The sequence below is a fragment of the Globicephala melas genome, chromosome 3 (genome assembly GCF_963455315.2).
Source record: "Globicephala melas chromosome 3, mGloMel1.2, whole genome shotgun sequence".
Classification (NCBI taxonomy): Eukaryota; Metazoa; Chordata; class Mammalia; order Artiodactyla; family Delphinidae; genus Globicephala; species Globicephala melas.
In genome coordinates, this window is record NC_083316.1 from 167,636,990 (window position 1) to 167,656,140 (window position 19,151).

At 50.1% G+C, this 19,151-nt stretch overlaps 2 protein-coding genes across 4 annotated transcripts in view; one reads left to right on the forward strand and one right to left on the reverse strand.

The window, feature by feature from the left end:
• Positions 1-270: 270 nt before the first annotated feature.
• Positions 271-4,012, reverse strand: FEM1A (fem-1 homolog A). The gene has a single exon (XM_030879346.2). The coding sequence runs from the start codon at positions 3,888-3,890 to the stop codon at positions 1,896-1,898; it is 1,995 nt and encodes a 664-aa protein (XP_030735206.1). The 5' UTR covers positions 3,891-4,012; the 3' UTR covers positions 271-1,895.
• Positions 4,013-4,328: 316 nt separating this feature from the next.
• DPP9 (dipeptidyl peptidase 9) overlaps positions 4,329-19,151 on the forward strand; it is a 115,062-nt gene continuing 100,239 nt past the window's right edge. For all 3 annotated transcript variants that reach the window (XM_060297308.2, XM_060297311.2, XM_060297313.2), the window contains exon 1: positions 4,329-4,445. The gene's annotated coding sequence lies outside the window, so the exon portion shown is untranslated. The remainder of the gene's footprint in view (positions 4,446-19,151) is intronic.

Consider the following 19,151-nt stretch of genomic DNA (forward strand, 5'->3'; position numbering starts at 1 on the left):
ACCCTCCTGAAAAGCAGGGCTTTTGACTAAGTCAGTGGGTTTTTTTTTTTTTCCCTGCAGTAATACATCTTCCTAATGCACTCTGACAAAGCCCCAGGACACAAACCGAAACTCGGGTGGGAGCCATTAGCCTTTACGTGGACCTTCTACACCTGGTGGCACCCTCTCCCTGCCTTCTCCCCCATCTAGCCCGTGCGGGACTGCCAGGCGGCCCTCTCCCCGTGTCATCCTTTTAACAACATCAGTAAGAGACTCGCAATGGACACTGCCTCGTTTCTTTATTCCGGCCTTTGGGAGGGACAGTGACAGCATTTCCCACCTTGACGGAAGGCGAAACCTGGTCTTTCCTTGTAAAGAAAGAATGTCCTAACTAACACTGCAAATCCAAACGAGACCTAGGTCCCTCGGTGGGGCGGGACATCCAGGGACCCGATGTGGCTTCTGGAGGCTTCCGTGTAGCTGCCCCTCGACAAGGCTGCGGGAGAGGCGCGGGGTGGGAACGACCTCTCTCCTGAGTCGGCGGGCAGCTGCTCCCGTCCTCTTCTGCTCTCCCAACATGCCAAGATCACTCTCCTGCTGGCAGCCGAGGGGGACGGAGGATGCCCCCGAGGGAATCTCGCTGGGGCGGGTTCTCTGGCAGGGGCGCTGGACGCCCCGAAGGATGGCAGACCAAGACTTTGTACCACCTTAGTTGGCAACCCACTCCCAGCATCCAGCGTCTCATCTAGCTGACTTAGTGGCTTAACGGTGTACTTGGCATTGTCTCAGGGTCACCTGGATCCAGTTCCCCAAGCAGCTAAAAAATGGCTACAGCCACTTGGGTTGCTCGCCACACACCTGTGCCCTCCGGTGTGATTTGTGAGACAGAAGTGACCTGCAGTTTTAACTTGGAAATTGTGAAAACCAAAGCCCAAACCAACCACGCTAACTCTTGCTGGGTGGGAAGCGGCCGGCAAGCCCTGCTCCTTCAGTGTTTGGCCGGCTCCTCGTTTGGAAAATTACTTCTCCTTCTAGGGTGAACGGGAAGTCGGGCGGCCCAAGTAAAAGGCAAACGAGTGAAGTGTTCAGAAAGGTACCGTCACCCTCGTTTTGGGGACTGATAGGCCGGGATGGCCCCTCCCTCCGTCAACTCTTCACACAACGAAGCTCACTCCTCCTGCCGGCCGTGGCCATCTCAGGCACGACAAAACTCTCGCTGCGTCAAGTGAACTTAGCCCGACAAACCAAAATCTTACAAAAAAAAAAAAAAAAAGTATATGGCAGCAAAACCTCAGGACTCCTGAGCCACACCTGTAACCTGCCCGCTTAGTAAATAAACGGAACACCAAACCACAAAAGCTACGCAAAGGGCAGGCCGCCCCCCGCAGAGAGCCCGGCCCACAGCAGGGCGGAGGGAGCTGGTGCAAACGTGCTGTAGGGGGCGAGTCTCCCACTCCCCCTCCGCCCGGGGACCCCCAGTCCTAACACTGCACTGGGCGGCTGGGTCTATGCGGCCATGTAAGGGGCAGAGGCCTGACCCGACTCTCCGTTTCTTCTTGCATTTCTAGCAGGGGAGGATGGCGATGGCTTCAATCCCTCTGCCTCCGGGTCAGGAGACCCTCAGACCCTCAGAAACCCAGGCAGACAGGACTAAGGTGCGGGAGGTTGAGCGTCTTCTCCCTGTTGAGGATGGGCGCGCGCGCGCGGGCTCCTCGAGAAAGTCCTTTCTCCTAGCGCGTGATCCTGAAGGCTTCTAGCACCGACAGCTCGCTGACTCCTTTCCCCTCTCCCTGCGGAGGGGAGGGGGCCGTGGAGGCGGGAAAGCCCTTCCCCCCATTCCAGCTACCGGAAGTGCTCCCCGACGGGGCAGGGACAGATGCAGGTCCCGCCCCTCCCAGGTTCTCCTCTGGGCCCTGTTAGTGCAGCTCGATGAAAGCCTCCAGCTCCTCGGGGATGAAGCCCTTGTAGGGGATCTTGTTCTTGTCCAGGGCGCGGGCCGCAAGGCACTGCAGGGTCACGTAGTTGAAAGGCTGAATGGTGCTCTTGGCTAGCAGCTTCTCGTCCAGCAGCTCGTAGGCTGTCTTCTTGAAGGCGTTGGTGGCGTCCATGTGGGCCCCCGCCTCGATCAGGGCGTTCATGATCCCCGGGCAGTTGTTCTGCGCCGCGATGTGCAGCGGGGTGTTGTTGTCAAAGTCCCGGCTGTCTGGGTCGGCCCCGCAGTCGAGCAGCACCTTGACCACCTGGAGGGAGGGGAACCTGCCCACCGGGTAGCGGCCCACGTTCGTGGTCTCCGCGTCCACGGCCATGTGCAGAGGGGTGAAGCCGTTCTTGCCGCGGGGGGCGCACTTGAGCAGCCGGTAGACCTTCTGGTGCTTCAGGTGCTCCTGGTCAGGCGTGCACTCCACTTTCTCCAGCAGGTAGAGCAGGTGGAGGATGATGGCCAGGGCCTTGGTGAACTGGGCCGAGTCCCCGGGCTCCTTGGGCAGCTGCAGAGCCCGCTCCACTTCCCGGACTCCTTTGCACAGCACCCCCATGAGGTCTGCAAAGCCGACTGGAGTGCCCAGGCTGCCCTTGGCCGAGCGGTCCTGGAGCACGTAGGAGAAAAGTTCGGCAAAGGAGAGGAAGCTGCTGGCGGTCATGGGGCTCAGAGGCTCGAGGTTGTTCTGCTGCATGTCTAGGGCGTACTTCCACAAGCGGATGCAGCGCTCGAAGTTGCCTGAGTCGGCGTACACCGCACCCCGGTACCGAATATAGTAGGAAGTGTCTGGGTGAGAGGGACCCAGGATGCGCTCTCGGATCAACAAGGCCTGCATGCGCATCTCATCCGGGTCGGTGATAAGCGCCTCCAATTCCTCGGCGGTGTTCACCTCCCTGGAATAGTCATAGGCGAGGACCAGCTGCGAGGGCTCGGGTTTGGGCAGATACGCGCCCCCCTGGTGACGAAGCTCCATGGCCCGTCTCCAGTGTTTCAGGGCCCCGAGCAGATCTCGCTTCTTATCCACGTAGGTGGCTCCCAGCAACTCCAAGGCTTCCACGGCGGCTTCCCGGCTGGTGGGGCAGCAGCTCTCGAACGATTCCTCACTCAGGGATTCCTCTGGGGAGGAGCTGCCGCAGCGGGCGCCCTGGGGCTGCGCGCACGCCACGCCGGCGGAGGGGCCTTCTCGGGCCAGCCCTGGCCTCGCTTCCTCCCCAGCGGGCTGCTCCTGGATGAGGTACTCCACGATGTTGGTGTGGCCCGTCACGCTGGCCGCCAGCAGCGGGGTCATGCCGTAGCCGTCCCGTTCCATGCGGGCGTTGCACCCGAGCAGCAGCTGCAGGATCTCCAGGCTGCCGGACTCGGCGCAGTCGTGCAGGGCCGTGTTGCCTTTGGCGCTGCGCCGGTTTACCTGGGCGCCCTGCTCTAGCAGGTAGCGGGCGATCTCGCGGTGACCCTTGTAACAGGAGATCATGAGGCACGTGTGACCGTGCCGGTTGGCCACCTCCAGGTCGGCCTGGTGCTCGCCCACCAAGTAGCGCACCACCTCCAGGTGCCCGTCGAAGCAGGCGGCGCGCAGGGGCGTCGAGTTGGTGCGCGTGGTGCGGTTCACCGAGGCCCCACGGCGCAGCAGGCTCCGCACCACGTCCAGGTGGCCGGCGGCCGAGGCGGCCCACAGCGGCGGAGCACCCTCGATGGTCTCGCCATCGAAGTGCACCGAGCCGCCCGCCTCCACGCTCGCGCCGCACCGGTCCACCAGGTACTCGACCACGTCCAAGTGGCCGTAACGGGCGGCGATGAGCAGCGGCGTCCCCCCGCTGGCCACCTCGCCCGTCAGCTCTTCCAGCTCCTCCCGGCTCCGGCCGCTGAGCAGCTTCTGAAGCAGCTGCAGCTTGCCGTCGCGGGCGGCGTTGTACACGGCGGTGTGGAGGTCCATGGTCCGGGCCTCCGCCAGGCCATGGGCCAGCCGCCGGGGTACTGGGGGACGGGGCGGGGGACAGCGGACTAGCGCCCGGAGGAACACGGAGCAACCTTCACCGTCTCCCCCGCCGCCATCTTAGGGGCTTCTGGGGCGGAACAAAATGGCTGCCGCGACCTGGTTCCATTGGAGGCTGGAAGGGTGCAGGGAAATGTAGTTCTCTAAGCCGGCACACTCCATGAAACAGAAAAGGAACGGTAAGGTACTAAAACTACAACTCCCAGAAGGCCGAGGGCCAGCGGCGGCGAAGTGGTATCACGATGCATGGCGGGAACGGCAGTTCCAATCACAGCCAATTGTGGCGGAAACTCCTCCCTCGAGGACTACCACTCCCGTCATGCAATGCTATCGCGATGGCTTGTGGGACCTGGGAAAGTTTGGCTACGTACTTCCTGTGGCTGTCACTGTACCGGAACCGACGGAAACGCAGACGCAGGCCAAAGGAGTACGTTCCGCAAAAGGCAGGGAGAGCGACTCGGAGCCAACCAGGAGCGAGAGCAAAGGCGAAGTCAGGCGAGTGGTCCGATTTGGGTTTCGCGAGGCCGAGCCGCTCACCGGCAGGGGGCGCTCGGGAGAGGCAGGAAAGTGGGGCGGGGTGGGGACGTTAGGAGAGCAGGGAGTACAGGTGGCCCTAAGGTTCAGTGTCCGGCGCTCGTTCACTTCTCATTCATTCGTTCATTCATTCACACACTCATATGTTTATTTGCTCACTCATTAATACCCTATTAAAAATTTAGTTTTCCTTCCTTCAACCCTCAACATCCTCAATACAAAATCTAAATTAATTTGCCTCAGCCCTTGGTCATTTGGCTGGGGAACTTCTCCAATATCATTGTGAGTAAACCTCTGGGGTTGGGGGCTTTGAGAATCTCAGTTACTTGCTCAAGGGCACAGGGCAAGTAAATGGCCTGGTCGGGATTTGAACCCAGGCAGAAGTGGCTACGTAATTTGCAGGGCCCAGTGCGATAGGAAAATGTAGAGCTCCTTGTCCAAAAGTGATGAAGAACTTCCCAACAAGGACAGCAGGGCATTAAACCAAGCGTGGGGCCCTTCTGAGCATGGGGTCCTGGGTGACTGCACACGTCGACACCTCCGTGAAGCCTGAGCCCCACCTCCAAAATCAGACCCTTACCCCCAACACTGTCTTGCCTCTAATTTGCTGCTGCCTGCTCCAGGGTTATTGAGGATTACTGGAAAGATGAAGGAGGTTGCTGTGTCCAGGAATGTTCGAGAAATGCATGGTGTTCTCTACCTCCCGACTTTTGTGTGTGCTGTTCCCTCTGCTTGGAATGCTGTTCCGTACCTTCTTCCCTTGGCTACATCTCGGGCCTTCTTCAGGCCTCAGCTGAGACTTCAGGTCTTCTTGGATGATTCCTTGACTTGGAGCTTACTGGGTGCCCTCCCTGGCACCACTGACGTTCTGCTTCGTGAATCTTAGAGAAATACTCTGTTCTAGTCAGTTCAGGGTGTTGTAACAAATACCACAGGCTGGGTGGCTATATTAGTCGGGATTCTCTAGAGAAACAGAACCCAGTAGGAGATAGGTAGACAGGTAGATATGTTACTGAACTCAGGTTCAGCTGCTCGCCGTTCAAAAGCTAATACTCTAGTGGCAAATGTCAGTAGAAAGGAAAGATGCTTTATTCAGAAAAGCCAGCAATTTGGGGAGAAGGTGGACTCATGTCTGGAGACCAACTCCAGAGATTCTGCTCAGCCATGACAATTTTTAGAGGGAAAAAGGGGGAAATCTCAGTTAATCATTACGGTAGGATGTCAGCTTCTTTGTCCATTTTCCATTGTGTGCAGACTGCTGACTTCTCCTGATCTTATTTTGGATGGTGTCTTGCACGCGTGGTCCACCTGCCAATTTGCTATGGGGCAGCTGAGGTTAGAGAGTCAGTCATTCATTTTTTGTTGTTTTTTTAAGATAGATTTTATTCATTTTTAAAATTTTGTTTATTTTTGGCTGCGTTGGGTCTTTGTTGCTGCACATGGGCTTTCTCTAGTTGCAGCGAGCGGGGGGCTACTCTTCGTTGCGGTGCGTGGGCTTCTCATTGCGGTGGCTTCTCTTGTTGTGGATCACGGGCTCTAGGCGTGCGGGCTTCAGCAGTTGTGGCATGTGGGCTCAGTAGTTGTGGCTCGTGGGCTCTAGAGCGCAGGTTCAGTAGTTGTGGTGCACGGGCCTAGTTGCTCCGCGGCATGTGGGATCTTCCCGGACCAGGGCTGAAACCCGTGTCCCCAGCATTGGCAGGCGGATTCTTAACCACTGCGCCACTAGGGAAGCCCTAGTCAGTCATTCTTTAATCCTTCATTCTTACTCCTTCTAATCTAGGAAAGGAATCAACAGGTCAGGCAAGGCGTTATGTACACTTAGTAAAGCAAAAATCAGGAGTTAGAGTAAATGTTACCTAGTGATCTCATTTTTATGATTAAGATTTAAAGGGAACAGAAATAGACAAACAGGAAAGGGGCCAAAGAGCTGCTTACAAATTCCCACTTGTCAGACATCATTCCATTTCTGTGGGATTAAGGGCAAAGGTCCATCTTCCGTAACTTCTTCATGCTGACATAGGACTCTGTGTTTTCAGAGTGAAAGATGTCGACATGGGTCTGCAGCATCACTTTGCTGACAATTTTAGTCTCCTGCTTACATATAGGGGCAGAGCAAGCTATAATTATTCTAATGCCCACACAGATATAGATTATTGTGAACAATAATGTTAATCCCATTCTTTCATCGGACATTGAGTCTGTGACTCTAGTGTCCTAATCGTTAACTGCTTGAGCCCGCTGTTTTGTGACTCAGGGAGGCCTGGGAGACTTCAGCTTTTCCACAGACAAGAGGCAGGGGACATAAAGGGGCCTTTGTGTTTGGGGAGGGCCCTGCAGGGTTCTGCTCAGTTCCATATCTATCTATCTATCTATATGTATATATGTGTGTGTGTGTGTGTGTATATATATATATATATATATATATATATTAGGAATTAACTCATGTGATTATGGCATCTGAGAAGTTCTATGATCTACCGTCTGTAATCTGGAGAACAAGCAAAGCTGGTGGTGTAATTCAGTCCAAGTCTGAAGGCCTGAGAACCAGGGGCTCTGATGTCTGAGGGCAGGAAATGTGGATGTCCCAGCTCAAGAAAAAAGAGAATTCACCCTTCCTCCACCTTCTTGTTTTATTCAGGCCTTCAGTGGATTGGATGATGCCCACATTGGTGGGGCTGATCTTCTTTTTCTTAGTCTACTGAATCACATGCTAACCTCTTCCAGAAACACCCTCATAGACACACCCAGAAATAATGTTTTACCTGCTACCTGGGCATCTCTTAGCCCAGTCAAGTTGACACATAAAATTAACCATCACAGTGGCTTAAACAAACAAACGTTTATTTCTTACAGTTCTGGAGGCTGGAAGTTCAAGATCAGGGTGGCAGCATGATCAGGTTCTGATGAGGACTCTCTTCCTGGTTTGTAGACAGCTGTCTTCTCAACTGTGTCCTCACATGGAGGAGAGAGAAGGAAAGAGAGAGAGAGAGAGCTGTGCTCCCTTCATCCCTTTATAAGGGCATCAGTCGCATCCTGAGGGCAGCACCGTCACAACCTCATCTAAACCTGATCATCTCCCAAGGCCCCAACTCCAAATACCATCCCGTTGAGGCTTAGTGCTTCAACATATCGGGGTTTTTTTGGTGGGGAGGTAAAACATTCCATCTGTAACATACTTTAAAATGACTTCCTGAGATTCAGGGCTTGTTAATGGAATTCCTGAATTGTTGAACATAAAAGAGGGAGAATTGAGGGAGCTCCAAGGAGCGGGAGGGGTGGGGGGGGACAGACCCTCTCCCACAGGCTTGGTGGGGCAAGTTTCTTTTGGAAGCAGGGGGGCATGCCTGAATGTGGGGACCAGAGGCAAAGGCAACTGGGAATGCCCCTTGATTCACACATGGTGCTTTGAGGATTTGAACCCAGGCTGTCTGTGCCCATAGCCACAGCACTGTGGGTCCTGATGAACTTATATCCTTTACGTCATTGAGTGCACTTAGTTTTGACTGTTTCTGATTGCATAAATGTTATGTATTCTCATCAAGAAATACAAGCAAAGGAGAAAGAAAAATCGTGAAAACCCTTCCTAGCGTCCTGCAGCCAGAGACAAAACCGTCACTGATCTACAAGCACTTCTTGCGTTTTGCATCTTTCTGGTCACAAATCTGAATTTCTTCCACTCTTACCTGCCACGGACTGTTGAAAAGAACACCTTCGATTAATAACAGCTCTTTCAGAGCTGTTATTATGAACAAACAAAAACCCACACCATGCTAAACATACGCATGGCTTTTAGTTAAATATGGTTCAGTTTTTTTTTGGTTCCTGAAACACAAAAGCATGGAAAAGTGATCATTTTGGGGATCAAGGAAATACAGGTATTATGCTACCTGCCTTTTGACAGTATAGCTTGAATATTTCCCATGGTACTCCCATGGTACTCAACAGGTACCATGTTTTAGATAGACAGTCTCCTGTTAGTAGACATTTATTGCATACCCACTAGGTGCCAGGTACTGCTCTGGATACTAAAGCTACGATCGTGAACAAGAAAGACAAAATTCCCAACCGTGGCAGAGCTGACATTCTAATCACATTTTTTCCCTGATAGTATTTTTCATGGCTGTATAGTATTCCATGGTGTGGACTTGTGCCATGATTTATGTAGATAGACCCCATCTATTAAAACCTCCACTCTAGTGCACATGCTGGTAGCAAAATTTTTGTGTTTTCTTTATTTTTCTAGATTGGGGTAAAAGATACATAACATAAAATTAAGTGTACGGTTCCATGGCATTAAGTACATTCACATTGTTGGGCAACCATCCCCACCATCATCTCCAGAACTTTCTCATCTTCCCAGACTGAAACTCTGTCCCCATGAAACACTGACTCTCCATCCCCCTCCCCCAGCCCCTGTCCCCATCATCTACTTCCTGTGTCTATGGATGTGACTCCTCTAGGGACCTCCTGTGAGTAGGATCAGACTGTATATGTCCTTCTGTGTCTGGCTTCTTTCACTGAGCATCATGTCCTCAAGGTTCATCCATACTGTAGTTTCTTTCCTCTTTAAGCCACTATAGTTGTGGATTTTCTGACACACAATGGGAATGTGTCCTAACCGGCCCAATCTTAGGAGGGAGAGCTGGGGAGAAGAAGGCCGGAATTGGAATGAGGTTGGGGATAATTGATAGGGCAAGATAGCAGAGGAATTTGGGAGGGGCATCAGAAAGTGGGAGGAGCTCCCCTTGCACTCATCTACCTTCCAGAGAAAAGACTGAGAACAGGATGTGGGGATGGAAATGGGGAGATTTTGGGACCCCCACGTCATGGAGTGTCCCCAGCTGTGCTCCGCTGCAAGCAGAGTAAAGACACACACTCACAGCAAGTTCTAATTTCACTCGCCCAGGCTCCCAACTTCGATTAATAACAGCTCTTTCAGGGGCAAAAATCAGCCATGCTGATTTATATTCTAAGCACTTACTACCTCAGTCCTGTTCAGAATTCTCCCCTCCAGGCTGTGCTGAAGCCGGCATGCCCTAGCTTACAAGGGCCAAATTTTCTAGATTTTTGACAACCAGAGATTAAGCCCAGCCAGTACTGAACACTAAATTATAGAGATTTAACACTTAACAGATCATAAAAAAACAAAGGTGATACGCAAATACTCATCACGTCCCAATTATTCACGCAAATACTCATCACGTCCTAATTATTCACGCAAATACTCATCACGTCCTAATTATTCACTAAGCATTACTGTTATCTATGCTTTCGAGGTAACATGCCTATGAAGGTACATGGCAGAAATACCATATGATGGTGTGGACCTGCCCATCTCCTCCCAGTTTCCCACTCTGTGACGCCATCAGGTAGCTTGAAACCATCCTTGATGGGGTATCTGCATCCTCAGCAACCCTCCCCCCCAAGGCCCCCCGACCTTGCTCTGTTTTCTTCCCACAGCACGTATCAGTTTGCAACATGACTTCCTATATCACTGACGTGTTTACGACCTTTATTCTCAGTGTGCTTGCTTACCATGTCAGCTCGGACAAGGCAGGGATTTTGGTCTGTCATGTTCACTGCTGTGTCCCAGTTTCTAGCAGCGCCCGGCACTCAGTAGGCTCTCAGTAAATATGGGGGATGTGAATAAAAGGGTCACTCCAGGAAGCGCATTTTAACCACAGTTCCACCCCGCCTAATTTTCCGTGGCCTGGGCACCATCCACCTTCTCCTCCTTCATTCTGATTTATTTCTGACGCCCCGCAGGCTTCTAGGGAGGCAGCCACGAGGAGACACGGTGGGGGCCGCTACTTGGGTAGCTCCACCCAGGCGGCGGCCCCCTCCCCAGACCCTCTGCATCTGGGGAGCCTGTTCTCCCAATGCCTGTCCCCTCGCCAGGCCCGGGAGGCTGCAAACGTCCGGCCCCCATGCGCCGGCCCATCCCCGGGCCGCCCGCCAGGTGCGCATCGCCGGGCGCCAGCAGCTGCGGCGTTTCCCCTCCCGCGCAGTAGCCTAAACGCGGCAGCCGATGCGGGGCCACGGCGCAGCCACCTGCGCGCTACGGGCGCACCAAGAACCAAGGAGGCCACGGGGACCTCTAGGGCCGTGCCCAACCCCAGCTGGGGCTTTTCATCGTAGGGCGCTTTAAAATCTTTTTAATGAGAAAATATTTTAAACATTCAGGAAAATAGGGAAAATAATATGACAGACCCCCAAGATAGCAATGCCAAAGAGTAGGCGTCCTCATTCATCCCATAAATATTTCATGAGGTTACCAGTGTGTCTGGCAGTGTTTTAGGAGCTGGGGTAGAACTGGGAGAAAAATAGAGCAAACCCCCTTAACTCTGGAATCTGGTTCAAGGTGGGGTGGAGGGGAAGGCTGGTAAGAAATTAAATCAGTGTATTCATTTGCTAGGCCTGTGTTACAGGCTGAATTTTTGTGCCCCCCCCCCAATTTATTTGTGAAATCCTAGCCCCCAAAGGTGATGATATCAGGAGGTGGGGTCTCTGGGAGGTGGTGAGGTCATGAGGGTGGAGCCCTTCCTGATGGGATTAGTGCCCTTATAAAGGGACTCCAGAGAGCTCCGTTGCCCCTTTGCCCAATGAGGACACAGCAAGAAGACGGCTGCCTATGAACCAGGAAGGGAACCCTCACTGGACCATGCCGGCACCCTGATTTTGGACTTTGCAGCCTCCAGGACTGTGAAAAATAGATTTCTGTTGTTTGTAAGCCCTTGGGTCTCTGGTATTTTGTTATAGCAGCCCAAACTGACTAAGACTTACTGGGTGGTTTAAGCTGCAGGTATTTATTGTATCACATTACAGAGGCTGGAAGTCCAAGGTCAAGGTGTTGGGGGGTTGGTTTCTCCTGAGGCCTCTCTCCTTCCTGTTCCTCCTCCTCCTCCTTCCTTGCTAGTTTAATAGGTGTTTGTGGCACTTTTGAAACATGGCCCCCACGTTCACTGACCCTTCTCTCATCGAGAGCCATGGTCTGTGTCTGCTACACTTGAATGTAGGTGAGTGCGTGCCTGCTTCGATCTCTATGGTGAGGCAGAAGTGACACTGGGATTTCTGAGGCTAGGACAGAAAAGATCACCAGTTCCCCCTGGTTCTCTTGAGGTGCCCCATCTGGGAAGTCAGCCACCATGAAAGAAGTCAACTACCCAAAGACCATCATGCTGTAGGCACATGTAGACCCTCTGATCCACTGTCCCAGCTGAGCTCCACCTTCCGGCCCTCCCCTCCACGGTGTCCCCTAGGTGACTGAGGCCATCTAAGACCTTCCAGACCAGCCATCCACCTGACCCTACCCACAGGCCACAGAAGCTGAGTCTGCCCAGAGTCCTGACCTGAGACGTACAAAAATCCGTGAGATATACAAAAATGATTGTTCTAAGCCTGTACGTTTTGGAATAGATTGATGCAGCAGCAGTAACTAGAACAGCGTTAAATGTAGCTTGTGGCTTTAATTTGCGTGTGTATAATTACTGAGCAAATCACACAGTTCCTCTGAGAGTTTGTTTACTGTCTGCTCCCTCTCTGGGGCACTGCCTGTTCATCGGGGAATATGCCATAGTTGAGTTTCTAAGAAATAGCCTGGATATGTCTCCCCTCCCTGAAGGGACAGATAGATTGATTTTGTTTAGCACAGCCTGAGGTATTGGTATATGTCTTCATTTCATTCATTCAGCCATGCTGATTTATATTCTAAGCACTTACTACATGCTGCGCCATGTGCTGGAAGCTGGGATGCAGCAGTGAGCAAGAAACACAGCGTTCTCAGGAGCCAGGAATCTGGTGGAGGGAGAGAACTTAAGTCAGGGTGTGTAGTCAGGGATGCGGGAGCCCAGGGGACCCATAAATTGTGCCTGGCTGGGGAGGGAAGGAGGAAGTTGAGAGTGGCTTCATTCATGGACAGGAATTTTTCAGGTAGAGTGTTTGAATGGAGCAGTGTTCCAGATCACTCTAGTTGTCCATTTTGGCTTAACATACTACCCCAAGCTTAGTGACTGCTGGGACGGAATTGGGTCCTCCCCAAATTCTTACGTTGAAGCCCTAACCCCGCAATGTTACCATATTTGCAGATACAGCCTTGGAAGTCACACAGTGTCACTTCCTCCCCATTCTCTTTGCTCGACGGAAGTCACTAAGTCTTGCCCACTCTAAGGGGAGAGAAGCAGACACCACCCTCTCAACGGAAGGGAATTAGTTGTGGGAGGGATGTCAATAAATTTGTAGGTATGTGTTGTGGGTTTGTTTTTGTTTTTTGGTTGTGCTGGGTCTTAGTTGTGGCAGACGGGCTCCTTAGTTGCAGCTCGCTGGCTCTTTAGTTGTGGCATGCATGTGGGATCTAGTTCCCTGACCAGAGATTGAACCCGGGCCCCCTGCATAGGGGAGTCTTAACAACTGCGCCACCAAGGAAGTCCCTGTTGATATGTTTTAAAGTCACACACACACACACACACACACACACACACACGGTTGCAAAGATAAGACTGCAGGGTAGGCGCTGTGCATTCAGTGCCTCATTGAATCACCCCACATCCACAAGACAGCAATTCAGGTAATTTCTCCACCAAAGATGAGGGAACACTCCCTTCTCCTTAAAAGCCCTCAAATTAATCACACAATTGGTTCTTTTTTTAACACAATGAATGAGAGATTCAGAGGTAAACATCTGTCCAAAGGACATTTCAACAAAGTCCTCTTAATTTTTCCCTCAGGACAAGACATTGCTGAGTAATAAACAGATGTCATCTGCACTACTTTCCTAGCTGTCTATGGTGAAGTGTCTTTTTTTTTTTTAATTGCGCAAGTCTTAACTGTAAAGACCACCCCCGACATATTAAAGTGTATTACGTACATTTAGTATATTCACAATATTCTGCAACTGTCATCTTTATCTAGTTTCAAAATATTTTCATCAGCCTCGAAGACAACCCCATCCCCATTAGCAGTCACTCCGTGCCCTCCTTCCCCAACCCCTGACAACCACGAATGCACTCTCTGTCTCTGTGGAGTTGCCTGTTTTGGACATTTCATGTAAATGGAATCACACACTATGTGGCCTTCTGTGTCTGGCTTCTCTCACTGAGCATCATGTTTTCAAAGTTCATCCACATTGCAGTGAGTGTCAGGGCTTCTCTCCTTTTCATGGCTGAGTAATGTTCTGCCATATAGATGGACCGCATTGTGTTTATCCAATCATCCATTGATGGACACTTGGGTCGTTTCCACCTTTTGTCTGTTGTGACTAGTGCTGCAATAAATATTCGTGTATAAGAATTTGAGTCCCTGGTTTCAGTTCTTTGGGTATAGAGGTAGGAGTGAAATTGTGGGCTCATATAGTAATTCTATGTTTAACTTTTGGAAACATCACCATACTGTTTTCCTGTGTCTGTCTTTTTTTTTTTTAAAAGAGCTTTACTAAGGTAAAATTCACATACAAGAAACTAGACATAGGGCTTCCCTGGTGGCGCAGTGGTTGAGAGTCTGCCTGCCGATGCAGGGGACATGGGTTCGTGCCCCGGTCCGGGAAGATCCCACATGCTGCGGAGCGGCTGGGCCCCGGTGAGCCATGGCCGCTGAGCCTGCGCGTCCGGGAAAAAAAAAAAAAAAAGGAAACTAGACATATTTAAAGCACACAATCCTGTCATCCACAAATAAAGGCAGTTTTGCTTCTTCCTTCCAAAGAAAATACTGTTCACCGTAGGTTTTCATAGGTATCCTTTATTGGGTTGAGAAAATTCCCCTCTATTGCTAGTTTCCTGAGACTTAAAAAAAATCAAGAATAGATGTTGGATTTTGTCAAATGCTTTTTCTTCACTTATTGAGATGATCATGTAGTTTTTCACTTAATTGTTCATATAATGAATTACTTTGATTCGTTTTCTTTTTTAGAAAAAAAGATTTATTTATTATTTATTTATCTTTATGGCTGCATCGGGTCTTAGTTGCGGCATGTGGGATCTTCATTGAGGCATGTGGGATCTTTTGTTCTGGCACGCGGGCTCTTCTCTAGTTTGGCGCACAGGCTCCAGGGCGCATGGCCTCTGTAGCTTGCAGCTTGCAGGTTCTCTAGTTGTGGCTCGCGAGCTCAGTAGCTGTGGCACGCGGGCCTAGTTGCCCCGCAGCGTGTGAGATCATAGTTCACTGACCAGGGTTCGAACCTGCGTCCCCTGCATTGCAAGGCGATTCTTTACCACTGGACCCAGGGAAGTCCCTACTTTGATTGGTTTTTCAAATGTTAAGCCAACCTCGCCTTGTTTGTAACTTTTTATTTTGGTATAATTTCAAACATATAGAAAAGCTGCAAGAAGAGGTGAAGTATTTTTGCATATTCTTTACTCAGATTCCTCAGCTGTTTGCATTTCATCACATTTGCTTTATCATGCTCTCTCTTTCTCTCTCCCTATATAAACACTTTTGTGTTCTATAGTCTAATTATATAGACTGTTGTCTATATAGTATATATTTTTGCATGTAACATATTGTAAGTGTATAAATATAATATCCATAATATTCATATTATATAATACATAATATTTTATAACATAACTTGACAAAATATAATAATGTATTATAAATACTATGTTACATGTTATGTATACATATTATACATAATAATATATAAAATAATATATAATGTATAAATATATTATATCTTCATATAACATATAAAGTAAAAAATATATATATACAATGTACATATAATGTTTCCTGGACAATTTGAAGAAATAAGTTGGAGTCTTGGCAAGCTTTACTCTGACGTCTGTCAAATATCCCTTCTCTGCCCTGAAGAGCATATTCTGTGTAACCTGTCGGGTCACTGTTAGTCAATAAGTCTCACCTTTTCGAGCCCTGTTAACCATTTCCACCTCAGAGCTTTCTCCATCCCCTTGGTTGGCTAGATACATGTCTGGGAAACCTGGGGTGACGTGGAGGCCCCTGGGACCACCTCTTCACCGTGCCCTGTCCCTTCTACTTTGCTTTGCACGTGTGCCTGGTGTGTGCTGTTTCCGTCTGTCCCTCCCTCCCTCACTGGGCTGGGGCTGGGCCGAAGAGAGGGAGCTCTGAGCGTACCCAGGGGTGTGAACACTGACCACCCACATGGCTATCTGCTTGGGTCTGGGCCTGGGCACCGGCTGGGTTCCCAGGATCCAGAAAGGCAGAGATGGAAGGGGACAGATTCCAGAGCCAGATGTGGGTTGGGGGAGGAAACTCAGCCATCTCCTTGTGATGCTGCCTGCCTGTTGTCATGGAAACCCAAGCCATTCTCTTTTGAAGGACCCATTAAGGTGCAGGATATAATCAACGGTGTCTCTGGCAGACCCCCACGCTCCCTGGTGGGAGGCGACCACCATTTGAACAGCAGCTCCTGGATGATGAAGCATCTGAGTTCTGCCCTCACCATCTGTTTCCAGCACTGGCTGGAGACAATGCACTGTGTGACCATAAGTCTCTGCTCCTGTCAGCACTTTAGCATCCTCCCCTGTGGAAATGACAGAGGGACACGTCACAACTGCCATGTTGTCTCTGCGTACCAAACTATGATAGGGGTGTAAGGTAGCGGTTCAACATGCACATCCTGGCCACAGAGTGCCCAAATTCAGCTCCTGACTCTGCCACCCACTAGCTGTGCAACCTTGAACAACTTGCTTGACCTCTCTGGACCCCAGTTTTCTCTCCTATAAAATGAGGTATAACGATGGTACCTACCTTATAGGAGGTAATGTAGCTAAAGCTATCCAAACAGTGTCTGGATAAAGAAAATGTAGGATATTCGTGCAATGTAATATTATTCAGCCATGAAAAAGGAACAAAGCACTGACAGGCTACAACGTGGAGGAACCTTGAAAGCATTATGTTCAGTGAAAGAAACCACACACAATGGGATGCGTGGTGTATGATGCCATTTATATGAAAACTCCAGAATAGACAAATCCAGAGAAACAGAAAACAGACTGATGGTTGCTGGGGGCTGTGGGAAGAGGGAAATGGGGAGTGACTGTTTAATGGGAATGGGGTTCCTTTTGGGGTGATGGAATGTTCTGGAAGTAGGTAGTGGCGATGGTTCTGGACCTTTGTGAATGTACTAAGTGCCACTGAATTGTCCCTTTAAAATGGTTGAAATACAAATTTTATGTTATGCGTATTTGCTTTATAAAATTTCAAGTTTTTTTGATGGTGTGATACACACAGTGACACTCAGATCGAAGAAAGACAAAACTCTTTATGTTACTTGGAGCTCCAAACTAGAGGATACAGGGCTTGCACTGGACAGGGTAACAGCAAGCTGGAACTGTAGTGCGGTTAGCTAGGTTTCCCGGGCTTCCTGGGATTGGCTAATTTGAATAATTTCTTGGGTTCCAAGACCATGGGGCTGTCCCTAGTTGCCTGGTTCCTGGCCCTGGGGCAATCAAAGCAGGTGTGTGGTGGCCCTTAAGTATGAGAGCTGATAAGGGAAGTGGTCCAGGTGTGGACTTAGGCAGTTTCTCAAGAGGAACTGATCAGCCTCTGTCCAGGGCCTCAGAAATGGGTCCCTCCCTCCCTTCCTTCTTTCCTTCCATCTTTCTTCCCTCCCTTCCTCCCTCTCTTCCTTTCTTCCTTCCTTCCTTCTCATTTATCTATCAATCCATTATTTATCCACCTTTATACTTTTGTCATCATCATTTCCTGAGCACTTACTGTCTGTGGTGCCATGCACGTACATACACCATCTCCTTGATCTTTACAACAGCCTGAAGAGAGAGGCCATAATCACCCCACTTTACAGACAGGGAAACTGAGGCTGAGAGAGGAGAAGCACTTGACCAATGTCCCTGCTCAGCATCCTTCACCTCCCTGCCCCACTGCCCATCACAGAATAGAAATTATTTTAGCATCCACCTTCCTGGTGCCCAAAACATTGCATGTGGGTCTCTAACCCTCACCATCCTACAAAGACTTATTATGATGCCAAGAAACAGGCACCAAGGTTGGCTAATTATTATTATTTTTAATTTATTTTTTGGCTGCATTGGGTCTTCATTGCTGCGTGTGGGCTCTCTCTGGTTACAAAGAGCAGGGGCTACTCCTCGTTGTGGCGTGTGGGCTTCTCAATGCGGTGGCTTCTCTTGTGGAGCACGGGCTCTAGGTGCACAGGCTTCAGTAGTTGCAGCACGAAGGCTCAGTAGTTGCGGCATGCAGGCTCTAGAGCACGCAGGCTTTAGTAGTTATGGCACGTGGGCTCAGTAGTTGTGGCTCACGGGCTCTAGAGCGCAGGCTCAGTAGTCGTGGCGCATGAGCTTAGTTGCTCTGCAGCACGTGGGGTCTTCCTGGACCAGGATCGAACCCATCCCCTGCGTTGGCAGGCGGATTTTTAATCACTGCACCACCAGGGAAGCCCAAAGTTGACTAATTTTAACTTTCAACCCAGATAGTGCCTCAAAGGCACAATCTCATATGCCCCCCATGATCCTCTGAGGCATTTCATTCCTGTAGTGGATAACTCCATATTTCAAATCCCCTGTCTTCTCACAAGTGCTTTTACCTTTTGGAACTGTGTTGCTGCCACTGTGGGCTGGATTGTCTGTTTTATTTGTTCTGTCCTTGTCTGTCTCTCCAGGGTCTTGAAGCAGCCGCCAGGACATGGGTGTGTTTTAGGTAACTCTTCCCACTAGCTCTGCCATGTTACCCATTCGTACGCCTTCCCTCTTCAAGAGCTTACAACTCTATTTTGAAATATGAGCCTGGATATACAGGCTTGTAGGAGGTCTCAGGTGGAAACTGGCTTGGAAAACGTGAGCAACATTGGGTGGATTTACAACTGTTTGAGATATCTGTGGCAGAGATTGCCAGCTGTCCTCAAAACTGTTCTTCCCTTCTTTCTCACAGCACTAGAACCCCCAAATTTTATCTGAGCATATCTGGTGGTGTAAAAGATAGACAGTATTTTAACAAATGGCGCAGCACACCATGGGGATGAATGTGACACACTAAGGATAGCAGAGCAACAGTATAGAAGGAGTCCAGGTCCTGCCATCATGGAGCTCCATACCAGCCCTGAACTGCGTACACTGTTTTGTGACATAAAATAAATGTATTACATTTTTTTTACTTAAAGAAGTTGAGCTGGGGGGACTTCCCTGGTGGTGCAGTGGTTAAGACTCTGCACTCCCAATGCAGGGGGCCCGGGTTTGTTTCCTGGTTAGGGAACTAGATCCCACATGCATGCTACAACTAAGAGTTTGCATGCCACAACTAAGCAGCCCGGAAGCCACAACTAAGGAGCCCAACTGCCATAACTAAGGAGCCTGGGAGCCACAACTGGCACAATCAAAAAAAAAAAAAAACAGGAGTTGGATGTTTCATATAGTAAAATGCATAGACCTTAAGTGTACAGATCAATGATTTTTGACAATTGTAGACACCCATATAGTCGCTACCCTAATTAAGATGGATAATGTTTTCAGAACCCTAAACAGTTCCCACGGACCCCTTTCTAGTTGATTCCTACCCTCCCCCAGGGGCACCCAAAATTCTGATTTCTATCAACATAGATTAGTTTTGCCAGTTTTTGTTTGTTTGTTTGTTTGCCACACCGCATGGCTTACGGGATCTTAGTTCCCTGGCCGGGGATCCAACCCGTGCCCCCCTGCAGTGGAAGTGCGGAGTCCTAACCACAGG

Bases quoted from the DNA above. Each gene is read 5' to 3' on its own strand.
- FEM1A (XM_030879346.2), bottom strand. From the start codon at position 3,890: ATGGACCTCCACACCGCCGTGTACAACGCCGCCCGCGACGGCAAGCTG.